The 26,235-nt window shown below is 46.1% G+C and overlaps 1 protein-coding gene across 2 annotated transcripts in view; it reads right to left on the bottom strand.

The window, feature by feature from the left end:
- TBC1D8B (TBC1 domain family member 8B) overlaps positions 1-26,235 on the bottom strand; it is a 1,314,750-nt gene that overhangs the window by 27,773 nt on the left and 1,260,742 nt on the right. For both annotated transcript variants that reach the window (XM_069612733.1, XM_069612732.1), the window contains 2 exons: positions 17,014-17,070; positions 10,108-10,205 (listed from right to left, as the gene is read on the bottom strand). In XM_069612733.1, coding sequence (XP_069468834.1) covers positions 10,108-10,205; positions 17,014-17,070 — 155 coding nt within the window. The remainder of the gene's footprint in view (positions 1-10,107; positions 10,206-17,013; positions 17,071-26,235) is intronic.

Genomic DNA, 26,235 nt, shown 5'->3' with positions numbered 1-26,235 from the left:
TATGCCCAAAGACTTTGTAACCTCCTCCCTGCCAACACTAGACTTGCCCCCCAATTCTACATTTTAAGAAAGAGCTAAAGACCCTATCCTCTTCAAGGAATGGCACCTCTCTAACACCTAGGACCACCCACCCTCCACTCCGCACATAACCTGAGGCTGGGTGACCTACTGACATCCTCAAGCCATTTTCCTCCACTTCTTGTTTGTAGATCCCTTGCTGACAAATGTCTAACCCTCCACCTCTCCAGTTGTTAGCTCCCCACTCGCATGCATCTATGATTCCCTCACCATGTCCTTGGCCCTATGATTTGTAAAGGGAACTGTTGTTTCCCGAAGCTATGTCTGCACAAAATAAATACAATAATAAAAATAATAATAATACAAATAAAAGGGCTTCTTTAAAATACCATAAGGTGTGCAACAGCATGAAGCTGGGCTTCTAGGCATTTTTACTGCGATCAATATGATGTCTAAGACGCTAGAGTTGTGTGGTCTCGCTGATGAGTAAAGTTGATTTGATGTGTGGTCTCCTCTTGGGTCAAGTCGGAAATCGAAATGCAGAGTCTATAGGTTTCAAAGATTTGAGGCAGTGTGTGGAATCAGCAGCAAATTTCTTCTTCTGCTGGGTCTAGTCAGCGTGTGAGATGGGCAGGTCATCTGCTTCTAGCAGGTCGAGTCAGTGCCCGGCTAAATTGCTGGTATGGAGTTTAGTCGGTGATCGGGTTGTTTCACTGCAGTCCGCTGCAATGAGTCAAGCCAGCATCTGGATAACTGGAAAGGCAGATAATCGGTTTGAAGATTCAAGGACTGCCAAAAGCTGCACTGTGGGCCCTGTAGTGGCTCAAAGTGCATCAGAGTCAAACAGGCCCAAAGGTGTAATAAGGCAATTAATCTGGGTTCCAGCTGTTTCTGGACTTCTGGGTTGCTGGGAGGCCCAATCCAGTGGAACAAGATAAGTCCTTAGTTCTGCACTTCCAGTCCAGGAAGTTGTCTGGCACCTACAGGAAGTCTCCGACATCCATTGAGCAGGATCCTTGTTCCAGTTTACAGGGAGCAGTGACCCCTTTGTACACAGCATTGTCACTCCCAGTGTTCCCAGAGGATGATTAGGGAACAAAGCTTGCCCCGGCCTTGGTTGCCTTCTGCCTTTACCTCGCTAGCGGAGGACTTTGGAACCTATCATGACAGTGGCTTTGCTATTCGAGGGCTGCTTTTTGAAGCACTGTGTTCCAAGAGGATCTCCTGGCGAGGCTTCATGTTTCCTGGGAGGAAGGTGTTGTCCTTCCCGAGGGACATAAACAAATCCTGCTTCCTGGACATTGTCTAATATGGCTTTATCCTGAGTAGCTATTACACATTCCTGCACTAGGTGGGCACTGTCACCAAGCTGGCGCTACTATATTAAATTGTTGTACCTGTATAACTGTATGCCATTAATAGCCACTAATCCACAGCGAGGCATAGCTTATATTTAAAGATTAACGTGCAACCAGGCTGATTAAGGTGCACCATTATTTTTCGAATCAGGGTGCATAAAAACAAATATATATATATTTACCTGTTGGGACTGTGTGCGCCAGTAGCTTTCAGGAATGCACATGCAACCTTTGAACCTGCCCTACTCTCACTGCAGAGCAGTGGCGGTAGATGTCAGGAGATTAGTACAGCAAGGGAACGTAAATGCACTATGCTTTTGGCATGGAGCTTTATGAAAAGGGAGGGTTTGACTGGCAGACTTCCATTTGAGAAACAGTATTACAAGGGTTAGGCCAAATGCTATGCGACCAACTGCTCCTTCATAGAATTCAACCTATACACACTGGTGGCAACCTTTTCAATGTTCCACACCACAGAGGAAGCCTCAGTCCTTCTGGATACATTCAATCACTAGTTACAACAAACAATTGGATCCGGTGAAACATGGTGTCATAAGAATCGCAGTACAGAGGATCTCTCATCCATCAAATACCTGTGCACCTGAGGCAGACACATGATCACCAAGTTGGCTTACTACAAATTGTGGCAGGTCAGAAGGAGGAGTCGGACACTCAGAAGACATGTTTCCATTTCTTTTAATGAAAATTATAAGTAGAAAGCTTAACTTGCCCCATCACTAAACATAGTACTCTACCCATCTAAAGTAACTAAAGGTGCTCGTCTACAGTCAAAGTCCAAAAGAAAATAGGTCCTCTATCGAAACTATCCCATCTGGCCCTGCCACTATATAATGTTAACCAACTTAAATAGTCCATGGGAATGATTTGCCTTTGCTTGGTCTCTCCTCCAGTTCATTCAATATTGCTTTGAATTATACACCCCTCGGTAGAACAGATAGTCTCTGCGAATAACGCTTGTAGCTACTCAAGAACACTTTTCTTACTGGTGCTTTCTGTGGTCTCCTTTACAGAATGTCCTTCAAGATGACCTTTGTTAAGACTCAGATTATTATTTGCAGTTTCTTCCCAGGCCTTCCCTCTGGGAGTACTTGATCTGGGGTTTCCTCTGCCCTTTTTTAAACTTTGATTATCATCAATTCTTTGTTTTATAATGTCTGCAATCTGACAGATTATATTCCAGTTGTATTAAGCGCCTCTGTTCTAGGTTTTTCACCTCTGGGTTGAGAATCTTGTTGCTTACTGGTCATATAACTTGTGTGAACCCAGCCCTTCTCTTCTAGCCTTTTCACTTCTTACTTGAATTTTTTCTTTATTTCATACCTCTTCCTTTGTACTGGGACGAGGTGACAGCTTCATATATCAAGTCTCTTCCCTCTCTTGGTAACTGGTTATTTGTCTCCAACTCCCATCACATAACCTTAGCCCTTCTTTCTCCTTCGTGTTACTGGAACACGTTTTCTCTGAGTGATAGCGATATCCTGCAGGATTTCCACTTCTACCGTTACTCAAGGTACCTCTTACTTGGTAGGGGCGGTGTTTGGGCTCAACTCTGGTCGGGACTGTTCTCTCGCTTGGTCAGCTTCTCGCCTTCACGTTATCGGGACCGTGTCGGACTCCAGCTTCGCCCTGATGCGGCTGGTTGGAAGCGAGCATTGCTTCCTTCACGGGCGGTATCAGCATTGTTCTTGGGGCATCCTGCTTACCAAATCAAACCTGTGGTCACGCCACCAAAGGGTTCCTTGCTTCGGTAGACCCAAAGCTCGTCCTGCATCAGCACACTCTGTTCTCCGGCACCTCATACTCACGCGCTCTCTCTCTCTCTCTCTCTCTCTCTCTCTCTCTCTCTCTCTCTCTCTCTCTCCACAAGTTGCAGGTTCCGTGACTAGCTTGTGCTCCACCTGGTGCCGGCGTAATGTCAGGGTTCATGCATGAATCGGGTTCTTCTCTCCTCTTCCTCCTTGACACAGTTACATATGCGTCTTGCATTAAAGAGACATCTTCCTTTTCTCGTGCCGTTGGGTTTATTCTTGCATTGCCTTCAGCCCAAGATAAGGATGCCAAATTCTTAGGATTATTAGGTATTTCCATGTATGCAATTAAATTTGTGTAGGGAGTTTCTCACAGGAATGGGAGTCCTTGTCCCCAAAGGGGAAGTCTCTTTCAGTGAGGTCCCACTTGCCTTCAACCTCTAGGGAGGGTTTTGCGGAGCAGGCTCACCTCCCTACCCTCACAGGGGGGTCTCCCCCTTGGAAAGGAGCGGCAAATACCTGCAATACTTGCAGCATTGAGGTAGCCTTAACAGGTGTATTTCAAAGCCTCATTCAAAGTAGTCACGCACTGCACCAAATTCACACCTGTCCCCAAGGTGCTGGCTTCAAAACAAAAAAGCAATGAAATCAATACCATCTTCATGAACCAAACTGATAAGATCATCTATGCCTCAAAAACAGACGGAGCCCCGCTATCCCTCCAAAGGACCAAGCTAACTACATACCCATCACGAGCCTTGCATTCACCTGGAGTATTATTGAGAAAATAGTTGCGAGCCAACTACATTGAAAAAAATCGCCAAAAATTGCCTTCTCTGCGATTACCAGTCTGGCTTCTGCCCCAAATACAGCACAGGGACTGCAACCATCCAAGTGGTGCACAATGTGCTGCAAACCACTGACACAGGGGACTTATGCCTCCTAAGAACTCTTTGCCGACTTCAACACAGTCGACAAGCTACCACTCCCATCTCTGCTTGAATACAGTATGGGCTTCTCATTAACAGTCCTAAAAAGATTAGGCAGTGTTAATAGGCTCCCTCAGATCCAACTGACTCCTAGTCATGATTGGGGTCACCAATGGTTCCATCCTCTCCACAATGGTTTTCAGTCTATACATGGAACCCTTAGGAATCCTCCTGTATGATCCCATTATATCCACCTGTATGCTGATGGCATTCTGCTTTACCTTCCGGTCAGTGGCTACAACAGCATGGCTCATCTCGTTGAATGCATGGCTACCATCCAAACATGGATGTCAAACACCTACTTCTAACTGATCATCACCAAAACCTAATGCATCCTCACCAGTCAACTCCATCCAGAAAAACTTGTGCAACAATGGATGAATGTCATGCGCCAGGAAGGATTCATGGCGCAGCTGTCAAACTCAGCCACATTCCTGGGCTTCATTGCGGACAATAACATTTCTCTCAAAAACACATTGCTAAAAAGGTATAAACCACACGGAGACACGTCTGCACACTGGACAAAATCAAACCCTTTAATCTCCTTGCGTGACTTCTTCATGGTTGCCCAAGCCTTCACAATCTCAGACACCGACAAGAGAAATGCTCGCCTTACTGGGCTTTGAGCTGCACACCCGGTCCCCTTCAAAGCAGCCCATCATGCTGCAGCCTGCCTCATTACAGGCGCCTGCAAATTCAACTGTCACTTCGACACTGCACAAGATTCACTGACTCCCCCTCCCTGCAACAGTCCAATTTAAAACTGCATGCATCATACACAAAGCCGTCTCAAATGGAACACCAACATACTTGACAGATAAACTGAACACCTTTGGAGGCTCATGCATCTCCTTAAGCAAAACTATTTAAAGGTTGAAATCTGAGCTAGCCAATGAAGAGAGGAATCACAAGCAGTCTTTGTCCTGCAAAGCCCGGACGAAATGAAACTTATTTCCGGAAGAGAGAAAAATTACACTAAAAACTTAGTTCTTTCAAAACTACCTGCTGGACAAATAAAAATCTCTGCTGCCTCCACCAACAGTTCAGTGCTATTGTATGAAATGCCAACCCCAATGGTGGCACCCTCCCGTTGTAAAGCTCTCTGCTGCTGTCAAGCTAAATACATTTCCTGAATCATTTTAGTCATTTTATTTACTAAAATCAAAAAGGCCCAGCCTATCTCGCCCTCCCCAGATGACATTCTGTCACAGTAACCTCAGCGTATTAGTGAAATTAGGATTGTTGAGAAGTGACAAAATGGTTTCATGTAGAGTTTGTTGGGATGCATGTCGAGATCACTGCCCCTCCCAAACGTTTTAGTTTGTGGAAAATATATCAACAAATGGAGAATGTGTAGAGGGTGGTGTAAGGGGGGGGGGAGAATCTTATGGGCAGGAACAAATGGCAGCAGACATTTATTTTGGGAGGTTATGCCGTGGAAAACTAACCATTGCTTTGAAATAGTGTTAGGTAGAATACATTTCATGTGTGCGATGCTTAGAACATGAATTAACACTGCATTTAAGAGTAGGCCTGAATACACACAGGATGTGTTGGAGACGCACAACCACAAGCCCCATTTCCTGCTTGAGTAACACATTCTAATTTCCTGGCATGGTAGGGAATATGCACGTACACTCGCATATAAATGTATCTAGCCAGACCTCTAAACAATTAGGTTGGAATGCAAGCAGCCAAATGGGAGAAGGGTTGAGGCCAAGTACAAAGGCCATTCTCATGGGAGCCGGGGCAGAGGTCTTGAGTTGCCAAAACAGGAACTGAGATTTAGGGCACTAGCGCCCCCCAGAATAATGGTCATTCCATTTGAACTACCAGATGTACAGGAGTAACGCTCTTAAATCCTTCATGAATTGCATAGATTAGTTGGACGCTAGGTCCACCCCCCCCCCACCGGGGTAACTGATACAAAAGGGAGCTGAGAACAAAGAGTCAGTGATTTGTACCAGGGAGAGCAAAGGGTGATGCCAAAGTTATAAGATTGCAATAGGGAGGCATGGTGGGGGTGCCTATATGTCTGGGATGAGAAAAGAGTTGCTTTGTTTGCAAGGACCAGGCTGACTTCGAAGTTATCTGCTGAGTTCATGTTGACGAGGCTAGGAGCAAAGACAGGGTGGTGTCTTTTTAAGTTTAGCCAGTCACTTTGCAGCACTTCCAGGTGTTAGGCAGAAACCTGTGCACTTCCCTCTGGGACCACTGCAAAAGATTTAAGACTACAGGTGTTTGGCAGTAAACCCACTTGGTAGCAGTCTGTACCACACAGATTCACTTGGTAGCTTGTGGCTGAGCAGTCAGACTTCCCTCAAGAAGAGTTAGGCAGTATACAGAATATTCACAATAGGTCAGAAGAACATAGTAGAACAAGTAAACACTGACCAGAGCTTGGTGTAAAAGAGATATAATTATTTATTTAAAACCACATCTAGTAGAACACACAGGCACTATGGTTAAGCAGTTCAAAAACACGGTCACTAAAAGATATACACTCCCTTAGAAGAATATTAGACAAGTCTTAAGTAAAGCCCCACTTATTTTCAGACAGCTGTGAGCGATTAACGCAGATAGCACTCTAATAATTCGTTTTAAAAGGGAAAGAAAAGCAGAGTATAAATTGAAACAGATCCCAAAACTTTTACAAGAACACAACAAGAGAGGAAGGCAAGTAAAACCGTGAAGTTAGAGTTCAGAAGGCCGGATCCACTTTAAGAGGATCAGAACAAAATGTGTCCAAGGTCACACGGTTGCAGTGCACAAAAGTCTTGAAAAGGTTCAAAAAGAGTTGGACCAAAGAAAGGGACCAGTTAGATGGTCAAGGCGGCCAACCCAGTCCAGAAGGTTAAGGGATTATTATTACCTTGTAGCAATCTTTAGAAAGGGAGGCCTGGCGGACACGGTACCTTAAAGTGGTGAGAATACTCCAGCGGGGGCAGTTGTTCCTGGCAGCGGATGCAAGTCGGTGCTTTGTCCGGGGAAGAGAGGATCTCGTCGGGGAGGAATACAGGAGTCAGTTGCACTGCCAGGGAAGAAACCAGCTGCGGAGTTCTCAGGTAAAAGGAGCAGTCCTTTTTTTCGCGGTCCAGTGGTAAGTGGCTAACCGGTTGCCGGGGTGCTTGGCATGGGCAATTCGACCACAAGCGGTCCTGGGATGCGAGGAAAAGAAGGTAAACTGGTTGTGCCCACCAGTCAGGGGAAGAAGCCTCTCCAGCCGGGAGATCTTCTCTGTCATCGGGAAGTGGTGAGTCGGTTCCGCAGGGCTCCACCGGTGGTGTCGTCGTGGTAGGTCGGCTCAGCTTCTCCCTCGTCGGATTCTCAGGTCCTGTGGCGACTTCTGAAGTTCCGGTCCCCAAAGCCCTGCTTTTATGCAGCACACCCCCATTCACTCAGCCTAGCTGTCAATCAAACATGCTAAGAGGTGAGCCGGGCCAGCTCGCCACTTGTGCCAATTACATAAGAGTGCGACTTGAGTTACCAAGGTAACTCAGTCCAGGGTGACTAAACCCCCTCCCACACCCTCTGTGGTACCCAGACAGAGTGGCACCACTTTTGGAGGCTTCTGTGGAGAAGCCCGCCAAAAAGTGGAACAAAGGGCTCGACTTGGGTTGGAGTCACAGAAGAGAACACAAACGCCATTTTAGAATCGAGTCTTGGCAAAAATACCAACCGGCGAATTAATATTAAATAAATAAACCAGCGGTATGTTCGAGGCTATGAGAATTAAATAATTAAAGTTGGTAGCCTTGAACAATGGGAAAATCCCATAGGGATATATTAGCGGTCGAATATAAAAAGTAGTATCCACTGCCACCAGCCAAAACTCGATCAGGGGGGACGGAGACGTGCCCCCTCGACTAACAGACCCCGGGGAAATCGAATTGCCACGACCAGTACCTCCACAATATGATGGTTTGTACCGGTTTATGTTAATAATTTGGGACTAGTAAAGCCAATGGTGACTTTACATGCCCTGGGAGACCGTAGTCAGTCCCAGGGTATGGAGTCTATGGTGGGGTGTCACTATGACACCCCTGTGTCACTGCACGGAGGCTGCTGTGTAACACACATAGTAAAAACACATGAGACCCTATGGAGTAAAGGACCCCATAGCCCATAAAACACAAACAGTCAAAGGAACACCATAAATCATGTCCAAGAGTGGGAGAAAAAGAGTCACTCTTGGCAGGAGAAAAAAACAAACTCCAGAAATCCATCAAAGCTGCTGGGGGACTCACTAGTTTAGATAATTCAGCCTAAAGAGAGAATTCTCCCTAACACCAGGTAAAGAGGTTGTTACCCAAATGTGGAGAATATGGAGAAGATGATGACACAACCAATTGGAGAAGGGGCCATATGTGACTATTAGCATGTAAATAGGTGGTAGCCAATAAGTGTGGGGAGTGAATACTGTATATCGAATGCATCATGAATGAAGATTTGTGATTTTATAAGATCAACTTCACTTTGATGATGAGAGAGAGTTCTGCGGCAGGGGACGTATAATAATACCCTGTCGCGGTTTCATTTTTGTATACAAAATAAAGCTCTTATTCTTCTCACAGAAGGATGCACCTAGCCTTTTATCCCTAGCGGGTTATTCTATGTCTGCTTGCTGTGGAACTACCCTACCAGTCTGAAGATCACTGGGGAGAGCACTGACTTTGCAGGTGACCGTGTGATGTTCAAATCCAAAGTTACAGATCTGGATTGCGTGGTATCTGCCCAACAGGTGTGCCCTGTGCCTGTGTACCCCATTCTATTTGCACGCAGGCTGGTCAGTCTGAAGTGGTGGACTGTTTCAAAACACTGCAGAGTGGTCAAGGAGGACCAAGAGGCAGGAGATCGCTTTATGCATGATTTGGACAGCATCATCTATGAGCTGGATGGTGGCGTATTGGAGCAATGCGCTGTGGTCTTGGCTTATGTGATTTTACATTTTCTGTTTGTTCAACATCTCGTGTGTGTGGAGTTCAGGTAAGCAAAACGTTATGTTAATACATATTTGCTGAGAGTATGACAATGACAGTCATTTTCCGTGGATGAAAAGTAGATTCTTGTATAACACTGTTGCAGTTAGTCCAGAAGGTTTCACAAACAAGGTCAGCAATGAATAATTAGCCAAGCTTGGTAATGAAGGCTTCAAGTAAGTAAGTAAGTTCACATGAGGTGATGCTGCTCTGCAACATTAGCAGAATGGCACGACGGAAGTGCAGGATTTCGAGGTAAATGATTAAAGAGTTGTTTGACCTCCTTCCCATACTGAAAACACGTAGTTGATGCATCGCCACCATACTTTCATACTTTGACATGGCATAACCATGCGTTGCAGCTCAGAACACACCCTTATTCAAAGTGGTGCATGAAGAAATTAGTCTATGTGCAGCCCATCCCCATCGTGGTGCCAATGTTTTGGATGAAGAATTACATGTAGACCGCAGGTAGGTCTGGGGAGTGTGGATGTGTGTTTTTTAAAAGTGCTGTCCCTGCCAAGCTTAATAGGGAGGAGTAGACTAGCCAGTAGCATGCCACAGCAAGAATGTACTAAAAAGAAAACCAAACAAGGAGCACTTGAGATGGTGTTATTTGCCTTAATTTGACACATGAATTTCAGGCTGCACATAATTGGAACACACCCCACAATGCAGGCAAAACAGACCTATTAGATTGCTCATGACAATGTAGGGAGGGAGAGCATCTAAACATAACTGGGATTTTTGTATCTAATTGTGTACAGTTAAGGTATCTATCCTTATTGCAGTCCTACAGCAGTCAAACTGAAGGAACTCCACATTTGCAGTTAATGGACAAAGCTATGTGTGCACATACAAACATAGGTCTATGCTGTTTAATAAGTCCACCATCCGTTAAGGTTTGTCTCCTGATGACAGAAACAATTCTAAATGTGATGGACAGAGATTCAACGTAACTTAGTATCAAACTAAACATAATTACAAGCTTTACCTGATTCATCCTTGGCAAATCTTTGATGCTTTCTTCTTTTTTCACCAATTCATCTTGCCATTGCTTTAAATACGCCTGGATGTCAATCTTCACTTTACCTGGATGTTAAAAATAACATTGGAGAATGCAAGGTTAACATACAATGAATTCAATGATGTTTTACAGTAAACACTACAAGTATACAAATTACATCCTCTACGGCAAACGTCGGCCTGGTAGGATCTTTACATAAGATTATATCACCCTAAACTTCATAAGCCATATTACAGAGCCAAGTGAAGACCGTACAGGAGCTATCTGAGGAAATGAAACACGGCCCTTGATGGAAACAGCTTCCCAAATCATTCCACAAACTTTCTTTAGGATAGTTTCTAGAGGGGAAGCCATCACACAATTGCAAGATGTCCACAATGAGTGAGATTTAGTTAAGTAATTATTACAGATTCTCCTCAAATCTAAGTATGTAATGGATTTCTGTAGTACACACCTAGCTGTCCAGCAACAGGGTATATTATGAATAAATTAGTGAGGAATGGTTACAGTCTGTACAACAGTGACAGCTAATAGAGTTGTCAAGTAGATTCTAGCAATTCAGTCAGTGTCCGACCAAATGTTCGAGATGCTTCGCTTTAAAGATTTCCTTGCTTAAGTGGTTGGTTTAATGGAGGCAGCTTATTACAAAGTTCTGGTGCAGGGCAAGAGGAGAACGGTCTTGAATTCTCTTTTTTGAACTTCTTGGTCTTCAGTTTCCGATGGTGCATATTGCCTTCCTGAGATAGTAAGCTTTTTCGACCAGGTTAAAGGTGCTTTGTTGTCAATGCCTTGTAGGTCATGGAGGCAGATTAAAAAAGGAAGCAGGCCTAGAGGGGCAGCCAGTGCAGTCTCCTGATGGTTTGGATCGGGGTAGTCTAACAACATTCAATCCGTGAGGAGGAGGTGCCAAGGTAATGGGTGGACATGTGGGAGGGGATAGTGCCATCGTTCAGTCAACAAGCCAAAACGTGGGCATCTATTCTGAAATCAGGAGCGGCTTGATTCCGCAAAGGAGTGGTAACTTAGTACCTACCACACTGTATGCATGTTCTTGGTGATGTGAGGTTTGATTGAGAGGCTTTAGCCGAAGCTGAAACATTTTGTAAAACAAAGAAGTTGGGGTGAGAATGTGGCGAGTTAAATTTGTGTATGCTGTTTCTAGAACAGAGCATGGTTAGTCGCACTGCAAGGTAGGAGTGGCTCAATGTTTGCAGGGTTCTGTTTTAGGTTAGCATTGTACGTGTAGTAACTCATATTTATAAAGCGCTTTCGCCAAAGAATGTACATATGAGAAGGCAGTACAAAATAAATCCCTAATGACAAATGAAAAAGTCTGAATATGAAGATGATGAGTTGGAGAGATAAAAGGGGGTGAAATTTAAGAAGAGTACGGAAAAGATCAAGAGAGGGTGATGAGTGCAAACACAGTGGGAGGAAGTTCCAATGCTTAAGCACTAGAATTAAAGAAGAACGTAAACGAGAGTGGGTACTAGGAAGGGTAGGAATAATAGGCAGGAACTGGTTTTGGGAACAGAGTGTGAGAAGGAGATTGTAGGGAAATTAATAGAGGGCAGATAAGTAGGAGCATGACCACGGAAACCCTTTATAACAGAAGTGAGAAAATGAAAGAGACAGGTGTCGAAGGTAAGAGTAGCGCCCATGAGCAGTAGCATGCTTGTCAGGTGCTCCAGAGTAGAGTGTTTGCTTGCCATAAATGCAGAGACCAGCTCTTTGAAGCCCTGCTTTAGGGACATAACTATTTTATGCCACAAGACCTGCCGTATGTTAGGCTCTCAAAAGCCGGGTATGATTAAAATCATTGCACCTCACTTGCTCTCTATAGAAGGCAGCTTGGTTTAATCATTTTCCTCATTTTTCAGAAGTAGAGTAAAACAACTGTATTTAAAATGCAGCTCACCAGAACAGTCTAATGGAACCAGTTAATTTTACATCTGAATTATGCAACGGTTTTACTCACTCATCAGCCTAATGAGTGACACATATGTACACACCATAGGAGCATATGGCTGTTGATGAACTATTATGGTCTATACCCAAGGTCATATCAATTCTCTTTCACAAGCCAACACATACCCCTTGCCTTGCCACCCCAATTTACACATGTTTAATTGCAGAATGCCTATATTTCCCAGTCTTTTGTGGCACTTCTCTATGGCAACAAGCCCTTATCCCTCTCCTCCATATATTCCAGAGCCCGAATATTCCACTCTAACTCCATGCCATATTATTCACCCTCAAATTCAATAACACTTAGCGCCATCATGCACTTTTTAGACCCCTTGCAATGTGATCCAGCGCACTAGCATTCATCAATTCATGAACTACTGCTATTCTACATAGCTCTATTGAACAGGCAAAAATGTGACCTACATATACTGAATACATTTTCACTAAATTGTATTGATCTTCTGTTTAATCTGGCTCCATCACCAGGCTATCCTCTTTGAACATGCTTCTTGAAATATGGGTAGCAAGGCAACTGTTCAAGCACTGCTCTAGTCCTTTTTTGCTCCTCCCCCATCAATCTCGGTTCTGGAAAAGATGTAGCACCGGGCAGTGCTTCACCCACCACCCTTTGGTCAGACTGAGTTTATTCCCCACACTTCATCTTTTTTCTCTTCCATCACTGACTTTCCACTTGGTGTTCTCTTTGTTTTTCCTACAGTGATCTCCACATCCAAATCCCTTGAGTTCAAGATGTAATTGTCACCTAATTTCTAAGCAACACAAATCACTACATTCTTTGGATACATCCAATTGCTGAAGGAAGTTAAGCATTTTTATCACCATCAGAATACCATACTTTCTTGCAAATCCTAGAGCCTTCAAGGTTGAACTGTGGGAATGGTGTTCTCTTGGGTCTTCATGTCTATATGACACCACTTAAAACTAGACCTGAGTGGCTTGTCTTTCTGGCCAAAAAAAAGAATGTCTCCAGTGGTTTTAAATGTGTGAACGGACATGACAATTTGTGAAATCTTAAAATATTCCAATCAGGCCTACTCAAAAACTGCTCCCTGGTATGGAACCTCACCCTCTGCCTACATTCGGCTAAAACCCAACCTTCTGCTCTTTCAAAAAGAAATCACATGTTTTTCCTTTTCCCCAGGTCTTTCCTGTAGCTCAATATTGCCACCGCCTTCTCTTTCCCCAAATCTTTTTTTCTGAAAACTGAAGTGACTTCCACGATTTCTGTCCCTTGTTAACCTCTTCTCTTTTACAGTGCACATTTTTTTAAAAAATGGCATTTATGATCTATTTTTCTTGTGTTCCCCACTTAGTCCTCCTAGTGTCTTTAAGGTTTTTATTTTTGTTTCATACTTTTAGCAGCTTTGTAGAATCCCTGTCTCCCCTCCACTGGGAAGAAACAGTGCTATATTAAATGTTTAAATAGCTAGAGAAATGTTTAAATATTCTTTCTTTTTTTATTATTTCACATTTTATCATTTCGGCTTAAGGAAAATAACATCCACTTCAACATCTAACAGGGGACTTCAACATCCACATGGATACCTCCTGTCCTCCCTCTGTACTCTTTCGTGACCTCTGCGACTCTCTCTCTCACTCACTATTCTCCCTTCTGGCCCGACTCACTCTGCAGGGAATACGTTGGACGTTTTGATCTCCTCAGAACTTCCCCTCTCTGTTCCCCTCTCCGCTCCTCTCTCCTGGAGTGATCACTGTCTCCTCTCCTCCAACGTCACCCTCCCTACCCCTCAGGCCAAGCCACCTCCATCACTGCCACCCACCTTCTCGGTCATCCGACCCATGAAACGCGTGTCAGCTGAGGCTTTCGCCGCCACCTTCTCACCCCCCTTCCCTTCCCCCTTTGGCTGACTCTCACCCTGACACAGCCCTCTCCACGCTCCACTCTGCTATATCTGATACTCTTGATATCCTTGCCCCTGTCATGAGAATCTGCCTGAAGCCCAAAGCCAAGTGCAACTCCTCGTACGACTCTGACCTCATCACCCTAAAACGCAAGTGCAGGGTGGCCGAGAGGAAATGCCGTGCTTCATGTACATCCTCTGACAAACTGGCCTGCCGCTTGCTCCAGAGGCAATACCGGCTTTCTGTCCTAACCAAGAAGAGAGCTCATATCCAAGCTTGCCTCTCTTCGCCATCAAACAACTCGGCTGAACTCTTTAAAATCTGCAAGGAACTGGCCAATCCTGCCGCAGTCTCTACCTCTCCTGTCTCTTCCGAGGCTCTGTGCACGGCACTGGCTTCTCACTTAATCTCTAAAACTCAGGATATCCTGTCCTCACTCTCCTCCTATCCCCTCGCTCCCCCTCCCCCCTGCTCTTCCTCTGGCCTTTCTGCAGCCTTCTCTCCTCCCTCCTGCTCTGCCTTTCCCCTGTTCTCCGCTGATGAGGTTTCTAGACAAGTCAGATCTATGAAAGCCTCTTCAAAACAGGTTCACCCCTGTTCCTCCAAAACCATAAAGGACCACATTGACTCCCTGGCTCCTGCCCTTGCTCATTTCTGCAATCACTCCTTTGCCACTGGAGTCTTCGCATCCCCCGTGAAGCACTCCCTTGTGCACCCCCTTCTTAAGAAACCCTCTGCTGACCCCTCCTGCCAGGCTATCACCTCATCTCCATCACTCCCTTCCCGGGCAAGCTCCTGGAGAAACTGGCCATCTCCCAGCTTAATCTGCACACTGAATCTGTTGGCTGTCTTCATGACCATCAGTCGGGCTTCAGAGCTGCCAGAAGCATGGAAACTGCTCTCCTGAACATCCGTGAAGACCTGCTCTCCAATCTTGACTCCAACACCCCCTGTGTCCTCATCTTGCTCGATCTCTCTTCTGCCATTGACACTGTCAACTATGCCATCCTGCTCAATCGTCTCCGTGATAACCTGGGTATCACTGGTCAGGCTCTGGCGTGGTTGACTTCTTTCCTCTCCGACCGGCCCTCTCAGGTTCAACTTGGGTCCTTACTCTCTGCTATCTTTTTCTCTACTTACGGTGTCCCCCGGGGTCTAAACTCTCTCCCTTCGCCCTTTGGTTGAAATCGCTTTTCAACCAATACCTGGCACTCCTGGCCCACTGCATAGCTGCTCTCTGCCCCAACTTTCCGTGCTACGCGGATGACACAGCTCATCTTCAGGCTACTCTTGGCCTCCTCCTCTACTTCCCTCATCTCAGACTGTCTGTCTGCTATCCAGGAGTGGTGCGCCGCCAATGATCTCTGCCTTAATGCCAGTAAGACAGTTTCTCCTGATCGGCACACCCACTCCCTCCTTTCCTGTATCTCTCTGGCCGGCCTCTCTTCGCCCCCTTTCTGCTCCCACCTGCAAGGCTAGAAATCTCGATGTCGTCTTCGACTCTACACTCTCCTTCTCTCCTCACATCTCTGACGTCTCTAAGAAGTCACACTACAAGCTATTCTTCCTTTCCTTTTCTTCCCCCAGAAGCTCACTGTCTCCAGAGCTCTCTCCATGCTGGACTATTGTAACAGCCTCTTTCTAAATCTACCTGCTTCTACTCTCCGCCCTTTGCAACTTATCCAGAACAGAACTGCCAGACTTGTCCTTGGCCTCAAGCCCAGGGATCGTATCTCTCCAGGACTGAAATCTCTGCACCCAGTCGCTGCGAGGATTAAATTCAAAACCCTCTGCATTGTCCACAAGGCCTTCTGGGGTCTGAGGCCTCAATACCTTCAACTCTCTCTTCCTAAATACCTTCCTTCTCGAGCTCTTCGCTCATCTGCCTCCAATTCTCTCAGGGTCAGTCGCTTCTCCAAGCAACGAGCTGGTGGTAGATCTCTCTCTTAGGCTGGGGCCTCCCTCTGGAACAGCCTCCCTGTCTCCCTGAAACTTGAGGAGAATCATCTTCGGTTCCGTAAGCACCTCAAAACATTTCTCTTCTCGTCTGCTTTTTCTCCTCTTCTCCCTTGCTGATTTCCTGGCTGACACGGAAACTGCACTGGTTTACCTGGCCACCCTCCGATCTCGGGCCCAGATCCCTCCCCCGCCAGTCGGTTCCTGACTACCCCTGCACTTGGTGACTGTTTTCTGTATCCCTACGGTCCCACTTCCTGCACTTGACACCGGACGTCTGCACTTACCCTTTCACTCACCACTTGCTGGCCACACTTTTATTATTGTTTATTTATTGTTTACTTATCTATTGTGTTATCCCATGTACCGCACTTTCCTCTTCCACTTCCCCCCCGCACTTCTCCTCTTTCTCCTCCCTTGCACATTCGGGATCTGAATGACACCTGGCCTAGTAGGATCATTGTCTGTCTTCCCGTTTCCCCCCTCACTTGCCTCGTCGCGCCTTGAAACAATTGTGTATAGGCGAGTTATAAATACCATATCATATCATAACATAACATACAATTGTACCCCACGACTGAAAGATCACACAACATTTTGGCAAACCAACACCATACACAAAACTGTGTGCCTGTACTCTATTTTACAACTCAGCTGTGTAAAGATTATGTTCACTACCATGATATACATGGAAGAATATACAAGAAGTATAAACATGGAAGTATATACATGGAAGGATTGTGGTGGAACTTAATGGTTTTAAAGCCTTATTTGCAGGAAGTGCCTTGAGGTGACTGGAGTGATTCCATGTTTCACAAGGGAAAAGCCATCCCTAGAGCCTGCCCTCGTGGCTTCAAAATCCATAAGTTAGATACAGTGACTAACTTTGATAGTCCTTAATCACCACTGCAAATTTTACAAGGCAGTATGACATGTTACAAAAGTGTCAGACAATCATTAGCCTTTAAAGCACCAACGGAATAAATACAATGTATTTGCCACAAACTATATACAAACTAAACACATTTCAGAAGCACTTCCCCATTCCAGAGCAATCATACTTACCTCTTTCAGGGCTCTTTGTTGTTCCATCATTATCCAGACCGTCCACTGGTGAAGAAACTGCAAATAGCGAGTAAAGACACGCATGATCAATACTGAAAACATATATGAAACATGTTCATGTCACTTTTAACCTTAGATTCTTGACTGGATTTAAAGAAGATTAACATGGTTCAAGGCAATATTTAGGATTCATATCCATGTGTGATACTTCACAAACTGACAATATGTTTTGGAATATTGTACTATAAAGTTGACAACTACATGCCACTCATGAGGGTGAAATGTGTATGTGGTTGTCTGCATCCTTTAGAGCAGTTGGTTTTCAGCCGATAAAGCTTTGGATAAAATAGCACCGCCCTATAAAACAGGGCAAAGTGCACGGCTTGAGTTAAGTTGCTAATCTACAATACACGGGCAGTAGCTGTGAACTGGCAGTGAACTTGCAGGGCAGGCTACTGGGTGGCGCAGTGGCACGAGTGGCTCATTCGATGAAATGTAGTATAGTACTCTCACATTTGAGGTCGAAGGTTTTTTTAAATGATTTTGTAAACCAGCCAGAATATTGTTGGTGTTTACTATTAAGCGATGCAGTCTAAACCTACTACAACATGCCATTATATTTTTCACAACTTTTAAAACTCAAAAATATCTGAAATTAGATAAAACACGGCAACCAATGTTAGCACAATTATGTAACGTTACTTAAATGCATGCCTTAAATTAGAGTGTTAACTGTGTTACAGTGAATGTAAACAGTAGCCATTTCCCTGATTTGCTTTATACTGGGGCCCACAAGAAGAACTGTTGTCAATCAAGTACCAGCAGGCTTAGAGCATTTACAAAGTGAGGTAGCTAGAATGGATTACACTAAATGGCAAAAACAGTCTAGATTTACTTTATGATAGAATCGTCACAAGCAATCATGGCCTCTATACCGAGGCAAGGTCTTACGGCGCCGTAAACAGCGCCGACCCTTACCGCCTGAGTACGAGGTCCCTTAGCGCCATGGCGGATTTAACACCTGCTTTTAGCAGGTGTTAAAATCCATGGCGCTAAGGGACCATGGAGTTAATTACGCCACCGTAATTTACGGTGGCGTAATTAACGCCTTCCCCACTCCCATTATGCCCTATGGGGCAAAAATGGGAATGGGGAAGGGTAAATGGGGATTGGGGACTTACCGCCCCGCCAAGGTCGGAATGGGGCGGTAAGTCCGCCAACCACCATGGCGTAAACGTAGTTTACGCCATGGTGGTAAAGTCACGGCCCAGGCGGTAACTTACCGCCTGGGTCGTACTGAGGCCCATTATCTCTTTACACCAGTTTTTTGCTTCCTCATTGCTGTGATGTACTCTAACCCTAACACCACAAACGCGTAAAATATAATGCTCCACCATAACATGCAGTATGATGTGCGTGCTATAAATAACTTATGAATAAATAATCAATACACTTGTACAGTATTCTTTAAATTTAAAAAGCCTGCAAACGGGGGTGTGGCTAGGCAGCACGCCATACGGTCGTGCTTCCCTTGAGCTCCATGTCACAGCGCCCAAGTCGAGGGATTTTCCCCTTATAATGAAAGAATTTTCGCCCGAGGAGCAGGGGAAATGAAACTGCAATGGTAGTGCGACTTATGATGGGATCAGTCCACCCAAACTCTTTGCCTGGAGTCCAATTTTAAGAGAAGAGACTTGCCGGTGAGACTCCCCAAAATGGTGGCGTATGCAATCCGGATCAGCCCCAGAGATGAAGACCCTGAGTCGGACCGCGTCAAGCCCTCGCGGTAGATCAGGGGACCCGCTGGCGGGGTGTGGGCTGAACGGAGTCGGTGAGGAAGGGAAAAAAGCTACAGATCCCCGGCCACAGCAACAGCGCAGCGTTCTCTCGGTCTGCTCTGGGGGTGAAGGGCGGGGAAACACAGAGGAGGAGAAGCGGAAGCCCCGCATGGAGACGGGACCCCGCTGAGCTCCCATCTAAAAGCGAGCTCCGTGGTTGCCGGTCCGCGCTCAGGAAAAAGACCTGCCTCTGGAGGAGCGGAGAATCCCGTGTCCAACCCGGCTCCAAACGCAGCAAAGCAAGGACATTGTTGGCCCCGCTGGCTCTGGAGTGCTCTGGTCTGGGTGGCGCGGGGACACAAAGCTGACAGCTCGTGAGCAGCCGGAGAGGACTGCTAATAACACCAGCAAGCGGCCTCGGCGGGAACAGCCCGTGGCCCTTCTTCCTTGCTGGCGCTGGAGGTAAGCTGGGCGAGGCGGGAGCTCGCGCCACTCCGAGACTCTCCCCGCCCCCTGCGCCCAGGTCTGCAGTGCGGTGCGGTGCAGTGGAGTCGGTGCCGCGGAGCTTCGACCCCGGGGCCGCGTGCGATGACACCTCCTCCTGATTTCGGGCAGGCGAAGCAACGCAGGGACCCAGGAAGACAAGCGGGGTGGAACACCCTCCGGGTCGAGGACGCTGCGCACAGGTACGGAGTGAGCAGGAGGGAAGCTGGCTTCGGCCACACATTAATCACCTGGAAGTCCCCCTGCAAACCCAGAACTCAGCGACCACCCAGCCAAGTGATACCAGGACCCCTACCCCTGGGAAAACTAGTCCCCTTAGTCGGAGGAACGAGCGACAACAGCCCTCGCAGCCCAACAGCTTTCGGTGAGACAGCCCACGCGTTGGCCACTCAAAACAGACCCTCCTTCCTCCGCACACAGGCTGCCGGATCTCTTCACGAGTCTGGGAGAGAGAGCAGTTCGTCTAGGCGGCCATTTGACCTTGAGCGCCGCACTCGAGTCAACTGCGTTTACAATAGTAAGACACTCGCTCCGAGTCCTCCCTCCTCAGACCTCTCACACCCTGAAGGGCTATTATGATCAAGAAAACACGCTGAGAACCCCTGTACACCTCACCCTCTGATAGCACCGGGATGTTTTGAGAAGCCAATTGAGCGACATCGGCAACCTTGTCAAGGGATGCCCAAAAACATAGCTAAAAAGAAGCCTCGTAGCATTCAGGCATACTTAAAACCACAGCTAGGAGATCAACTTCACTCAAACCCCACTACAGCTGAAATTCACTCGCTTCCATCACTGCAATTGTCTGGCAACATGGCGGTATCTAAGGAAGATCTGGAGAGAATGTTCAAGTCATTCAAACAGGACATCACACAAGAAATAAAAAAGGAGATCAAAACTTCTAAGCACTCTCTGGCCCAATCTCTGGCAGAGCTTACAACCCACTTGGGGGGACTGGAGTCCAGAGTCAACGATCTGGAGAATATAACCTGCGTACAATCTCATGACAGCGAGGCACTAGCGGGAAGAGTTCGGGGTATTGAGGAACACCTCGAAGAGATCTGGGCAAAACAGGCCGATTTAGAAAATAGATCACAGAGAAACAATGTGCGACTACGGAGGATCCCAGGAAGATACCCGAGCGGGACTTAGCCGAATATGTAGAAAAAAATTTCAGAGCCCTCTTAGAACTGCCACCAAACGAGAACTTGAAGCTAGACAGAACACATCGGGTGTACTCCTCGGCTCAGATGAAGAAAAATCTAACTCCAGATGTACTCACCCGAGTGCACTTTTATCCACAAAAGGAGGACATTATGGCAGCAGCCAGGGGTTCAGAATCAATACGGTTCCAGGGTTCGGAGATTCAGCTGTTCCAGGACCTGGCTCCTTACACATTGGCGCGCAGACGGCAGCTACAGAAGGTTACATCCTGGCTGAGAGACCGGAAAATCCGATATCGATGGGGGTTTCCATGCAAGTTGATGTTTGAGCTCCATAACCAACATCACATAATTTCTTCAGAGGAAGAAGCGAAAGGTTTAATGGGCGAGACATCACCTGAAGAGGGGATCGCTAACCTGCGACCCCAGGAAGAGAATGGATCTGCCTCAGGTATTCTACCAAAATCTAGGCGGGGAAGATCTCGGCGTCGGCAGCAGCGCACCACGTCTTCAAATCGTGAATGTGATCCAGGGAAAAAATCGGAAACTCTGAAAGAGGCATCACCCCCAGCTTCATCAGAGGGAGAAAGCTGGGCAGCAACCTGATCAGCTCAAGGGTGTGCGAATGAAGGTTCTTTGAGGAGGAACATGTAGCTTCTAGGCATTTGTGAACACTCTGGGAGAACGACCAGACTAGCAGGATGGAGAACTCGGGACAACGCTGAAATCTTCCCTTGCTTATGAGGAGAATCTGGAAACTTCTCGATAGATGACTAAACTGAAGCCCAGTAAGAGGCTAACACAGAACAACTGCAGGTTTGGAGGGGGGCGTTTTTGTACCCCTTTACGATTCCATGGTTAAGTTAGATGGAGTCCGGGCTTGAAAATTCTGTTTACTAAGTTGACTTGGGCGTCGGAATGGGTGGTGCCCGACATGTTTTGTATTAGGTTTAAAACACCTTTGGGACTAAGGAGGATACACATTTTGAGGAAAGTAATGTGCTTATTGGTCATTATCTGTTTCTATTATAATTTTTCATTTAATTTTTTTGTGCATACCCTCGCCTTGAAGAGGAGAGAGCAGCATTATGCTTCGCTTCACCACAACACTCAGTTAGGTTACACCACAAGATTCAACCCTAGACGTTACACCTCTTCAGATTTGTCCAAAAGAGGATTTATAAGGCAAAGTCCTGCGCTACTACATCCTGGCAACCCCTAGCTACAAATTCATCTCGCTTAATGTGCAGGGGTTAAATTCTCCCCTGAAACGCAAAGCCCTCTTTCACAGATTAAAATCCTTAGATGCATCACTCTTGCTTCTTCAAGAGACCCATTTACAACCGTCTGATGAATTTCGCCTCAACGATGAGCTGTATTCCACCAAATTTTTCGCCTCTAGTGGGTAGAAAAAGCGAGGGGTTGCCATCCTGGTGCGCAAGGGGATTTCATTCAGGACCCAGGGAGTGGTCAAAGATGAGGAGGGGAGATTTCTGTTGGTTAATGCCATACTAGATGGCCGGAAGGTAACACTGATCTCCATATATGCCCCCAATACTAATCAAAATCAATTCCTCTCGAAGTTGTCAAAAGCTATATTCGACCATAGTGAGGGGGAAGTGATTTTAGGCGGGGACGTTAATGCTGTAGTCAACCCATTAGTTGACAAAACCTTAACGCCAACAGCAACTGATGGGAACAATTTTAGGGCCCTCACCTCCTTGTTGAAAGACCGCTCCTTGATTGAGGTATGGAGATACTATCACCAAGAGGAAAGGGACTACACACATTTTTCGGCGGTCATGGAGGATTTTCAAGGCTAGACATGTTTTTTATATCTGATTCCTTGATTCACGATGTTCTGGCAGTAGACATACTCCCTGAAGCATTAGCGGATCATTCCCCGGTCATGTTAGCTATAACACCCCCCCCCAGACCAGCTTCTCCCATGAAACTTGCCTGGAAGCTAAATGAATTCCTGTTAGACGACCCATCGACCCATGCCCACATTAGAGAAATCATAGAAACATATTTCAATGAAAATGACACGGGAGAAGTGAACTGGGGTACGATTTGGGATGCGAGCAAAGCAGTTCTCAGGGGCCATTTATTAGAACAGGCAACACAACGGGGAAGAGCTAGGAGGCTATTGAGGGAGCAATTGGAAGGGGAAGTCCTTAGGCTTGAGGAGGGGCAGAAGAAGAAGCCTTCTCGGCAAGCACTAAGGGATCTGAGAATGGCAAAAAAGGCTCTAGAAGCGCACCATATGGGGAGGGCGGTTTATGGTATGTTGCGCACCAAACAATTCTTTTACACAAAAGGAAACAAAGCTAACAAATTACTGGCAGCCAAATTAGGTAAATGAACTAAACAGAACAGGATAGATTGTCTGCGAGATAAATCGGGCAAATGCACTCACTCTGAGGAGGGCAAATGCCGCATTATAGAGGAATTCTTTGGGGAACATACGAGTTCACACAAGGGAGACCCGGAATCAGTCAAAGAGTTTACAACCAAGGCGGATCCTTCCACAGCTGCCACAAGCCTCATTAGAAGTCTTAGAGGCCCCAATATCGGCAGAAGAAGTTGAATCCGCCATTAAAACTCTCCCTATTGGCAAAGCTCCGGGCCCAGATGGATTCACAAACACATTTTACAAAACATTTACAAAAAAACTCACACCGCACCTAACAAAACTGTTCAACATTATATGGGAAACGGGATCCGTCACCCAATCCATGGCCGAATCAAACACAACTCTACTCCTGAAAACCGGAAAAGATCCGACAGATTGTGCTTCTATCGGCCTATAGATTTGCTCAATACCGATGCCAAATTGTTTAGCAAAATCATAGCTCAGCGACTGGGGGAAACGTTACACACTCTAATAGACCGGGACCAAACGGAATTTATTCAGGGACGATCGGCCCATGATAATATTCGGAGAGCAATAGATTTAATAACTCTAGCTCCCTCGATACCAGGCCCCCTTTCCCTGCTCTCGTTAGACGCTCACCGGGCCTTCGACAGCATGTCATAGGACTACTTGCGCCTGGTTCTGAAGGGTTTTGGCTTTAGCTCACACTTCTCCAAATTGGTCATGGCCAATTTTCAGATCCCCTCTACTCAAATACGAGTAAATGCTCACTGGACATCACAGATACGGCTTGGAAAAGGAACCATGCAGGGATGTCCTTTATCGCCTCTGGTTTTTCGCTTTATCTATGGAACCTTTAGCCTTCACCATGAAATCCAAGGGTTCGAGTTAGGAGACCAAAGCCCCAAAATAGCATTATATGCGGACCATGTGCTTTGCTTCCTGAGAGAGGCTCAGACCTCGGGCCCTCCGCTCATGAGACTGCTGGGAAGGTTTGAACAGGCTTCAAAATAAATATGGCCAAGTCAAAAGGCCTGAATCTCTCTGAAACACCAGAGGCGCTAAATGTCCTACAGAACACCTTCTCTCTTGATTGGGTAAACACCAAGATAACATACCTTGGGGTGCACATAACCCCAACATATGCTGGACTAGCGAGAGCCAATATTCCTCCCCTGATAAAAGACGCAAAGGATTCGATGCTAAAATGGGACCTTCAGGAGATATCTTGGCTGGGGCGGGTAACAGCCATCAAAATGACATTACTACCCCGACTGCTTTACACCTTTCAGGGGCTCCCAGTTTACATCCCGGAACGAGACTTACACAATTTGCAGAAAGATATAGGCAGATTTATCTGGCAGCGCAAAACACCCAGATTGCAGCGCAAGATTCTCACCAGAAGCAGGCCGCTGGGAGGCCTGGGGCTCCCCTCGAATTTAAGATATTATCGAGCAACGCAAATTGCTCCCATTCTGAGCTGGGCAACTCAAGATGATCCCCCTAAATGGAGAGACATTGAACAAGTGTTCGCAGGGGCCCCTCTCTCTCACCTCCCCTTTCTACCACGGGAAGCTTGGGGGTTCCCGCAGGCCCCTTCTCCCAACTACGAGCGCCACACTCCGGTGCTGGGACAGGCAGACAACTCTAAGAGGACTCACCCCGGGTATAGGCCCACTAACTCCGATTACGCAGAACCCACTATTCACCCCCGGGCTTCAACCTAATGCATACCTCAAATGGTCAGGAACGGAGACCCTAAGATTACAGGAGTTATATGCTGATAATGATCCATTAACTTTCATCCAGTGTAAAGAAAAATTCAATCTCCCGGAAACGGAGCGATTTAGATACATTCAACTCAGACACTGGGCCACTAACCCGACTGTGAAAAAGGCGGCCACCAGGCATCCATGGGCATAGAACTAACGCAGAGGGAGAACACTTACATAAAGTGGCAACCTGCTATCGCCTACTAGAAAACGCCCCGGAAGAGGAAAAACTGTCATACATGTCAGCATGGGAGAAGGAACTGGGGAGGGAGGTAGTTCCGGAATCAAGGCAGAGAATTTGGGACAGAGCACACAGGTCCTCTAGATCTACAACTATCAGGGAGTGCGCACTTAAAATATGTTATCGATGATACCTTACAAGGCAGATGGCATGGTTGTGGGGCTAAGGGCGATCTGGGGCACATGTGGTGGTATTGTCCGATTATTCAATCCTTTTGGCTAGAGATCAGATCTAAAATGAAGGACATATGTGGTACTCTCCTTCCCTTGGACCCACTCATAAGGGTGTTGGGTGACACTCTGGACGATGGATCCTACCCACAATCTGGTCCCAGAGCGCGGCTAACCACACAACTACCAATGGCGGCCCGTCTCACGCACGCTCGCTTCTGGAAAGAGCAGGAGGGTCCTCACACTGCTCACTGGTGGGTCAAAGTCTGGGAAATTCTGGGAATGGAGAAACTAACGGCTGCTTTAGAAAACCGAATGGACAGGTTTCAGAACATTTGGGGGCCATTTCTAGACCATGTGGAGGTCAAGGAACACATGTTTTTCCAACCCAAACTGATTAAATTCCTCCTTCAACCCTGAACTTCTACAGAATAAGGAGATGGTATACTGATTGTAGGCAAATAAGGGGATTCTGAGAGAGTCTGAGGACAATACTTGGAACTAAAGATGAAACTGATGAAGTGTAATCTTAATTGAATCTAATTGTACCTAACAATGACTTTGGTGAAGAAAGCAACTTAAATGATTTTTTTTTCTCTCTTCTCCTCTCTTCCTTCTTCCCCCCTCCTTTCTCTTCCTGTCTTTTCTCTAACAAAGTACGCCATGGATCACAAAACTGAGATTATATCCCAAGGGTACCTACGAAACACAGTTGTTAACAAGAACTATAAAGTTGATAAAATGAAATGTTAATACATTGACATGGATTAAGTGAAATTGAATGACAGTGACAAATGTCGATATTTATGAACACTATGAATTCCAATAAGCGATTTTAGGGACTGGCGCTGGTGGGCGACTGGGCGAGGCGTTGTTTTAACTAACCAACATTGTTACTGTCTTGTTTTATTAATGAACTCAGTGTTTTTGACATATCAATAAAAAACGATTGACAAAAAAAAAGCCTGCAAACCCATAACTGTTAGCTGACATATGTTTGAACTGTATACAGCACCAACCTACCTAGGGTGCATCATAATATCCATTTCTATGATAAAGTCCTATATGTTTGAAGGCAGACCAAACAGTTAATGAAATGTAAAGGGCATTTTAGCAGATTCAGTGTTTGGGCATTTTAGTAGAAGACAGTTGAGAAGTCATTTTGAAAAAAAATATTTGGGAACAGCATAGTGCAAGTACATTTTGTTCTTGAGCCA

Source organism: Ambystoma mexicanum, chromosome 5p (genome assembly GCF_040938575.1).
Source record: "Ambystoma mexicanum isolate Mex_15411 chromosome 5p, UKY_AmexF1_1, whole genome shotgun sequence".
Taxonomy (NCBI): domain Eukaryota; kingdom Metazoa; phylum Chordata; class Amphibia; order Caudata; family Ambystomatidae; genus Ambystoma; species Ambystoma mexicanum.
Note: the sequence above shows the minus strand (reverse complement) of the source record. Positions and strands in the feature narration are given on the sequence as shown.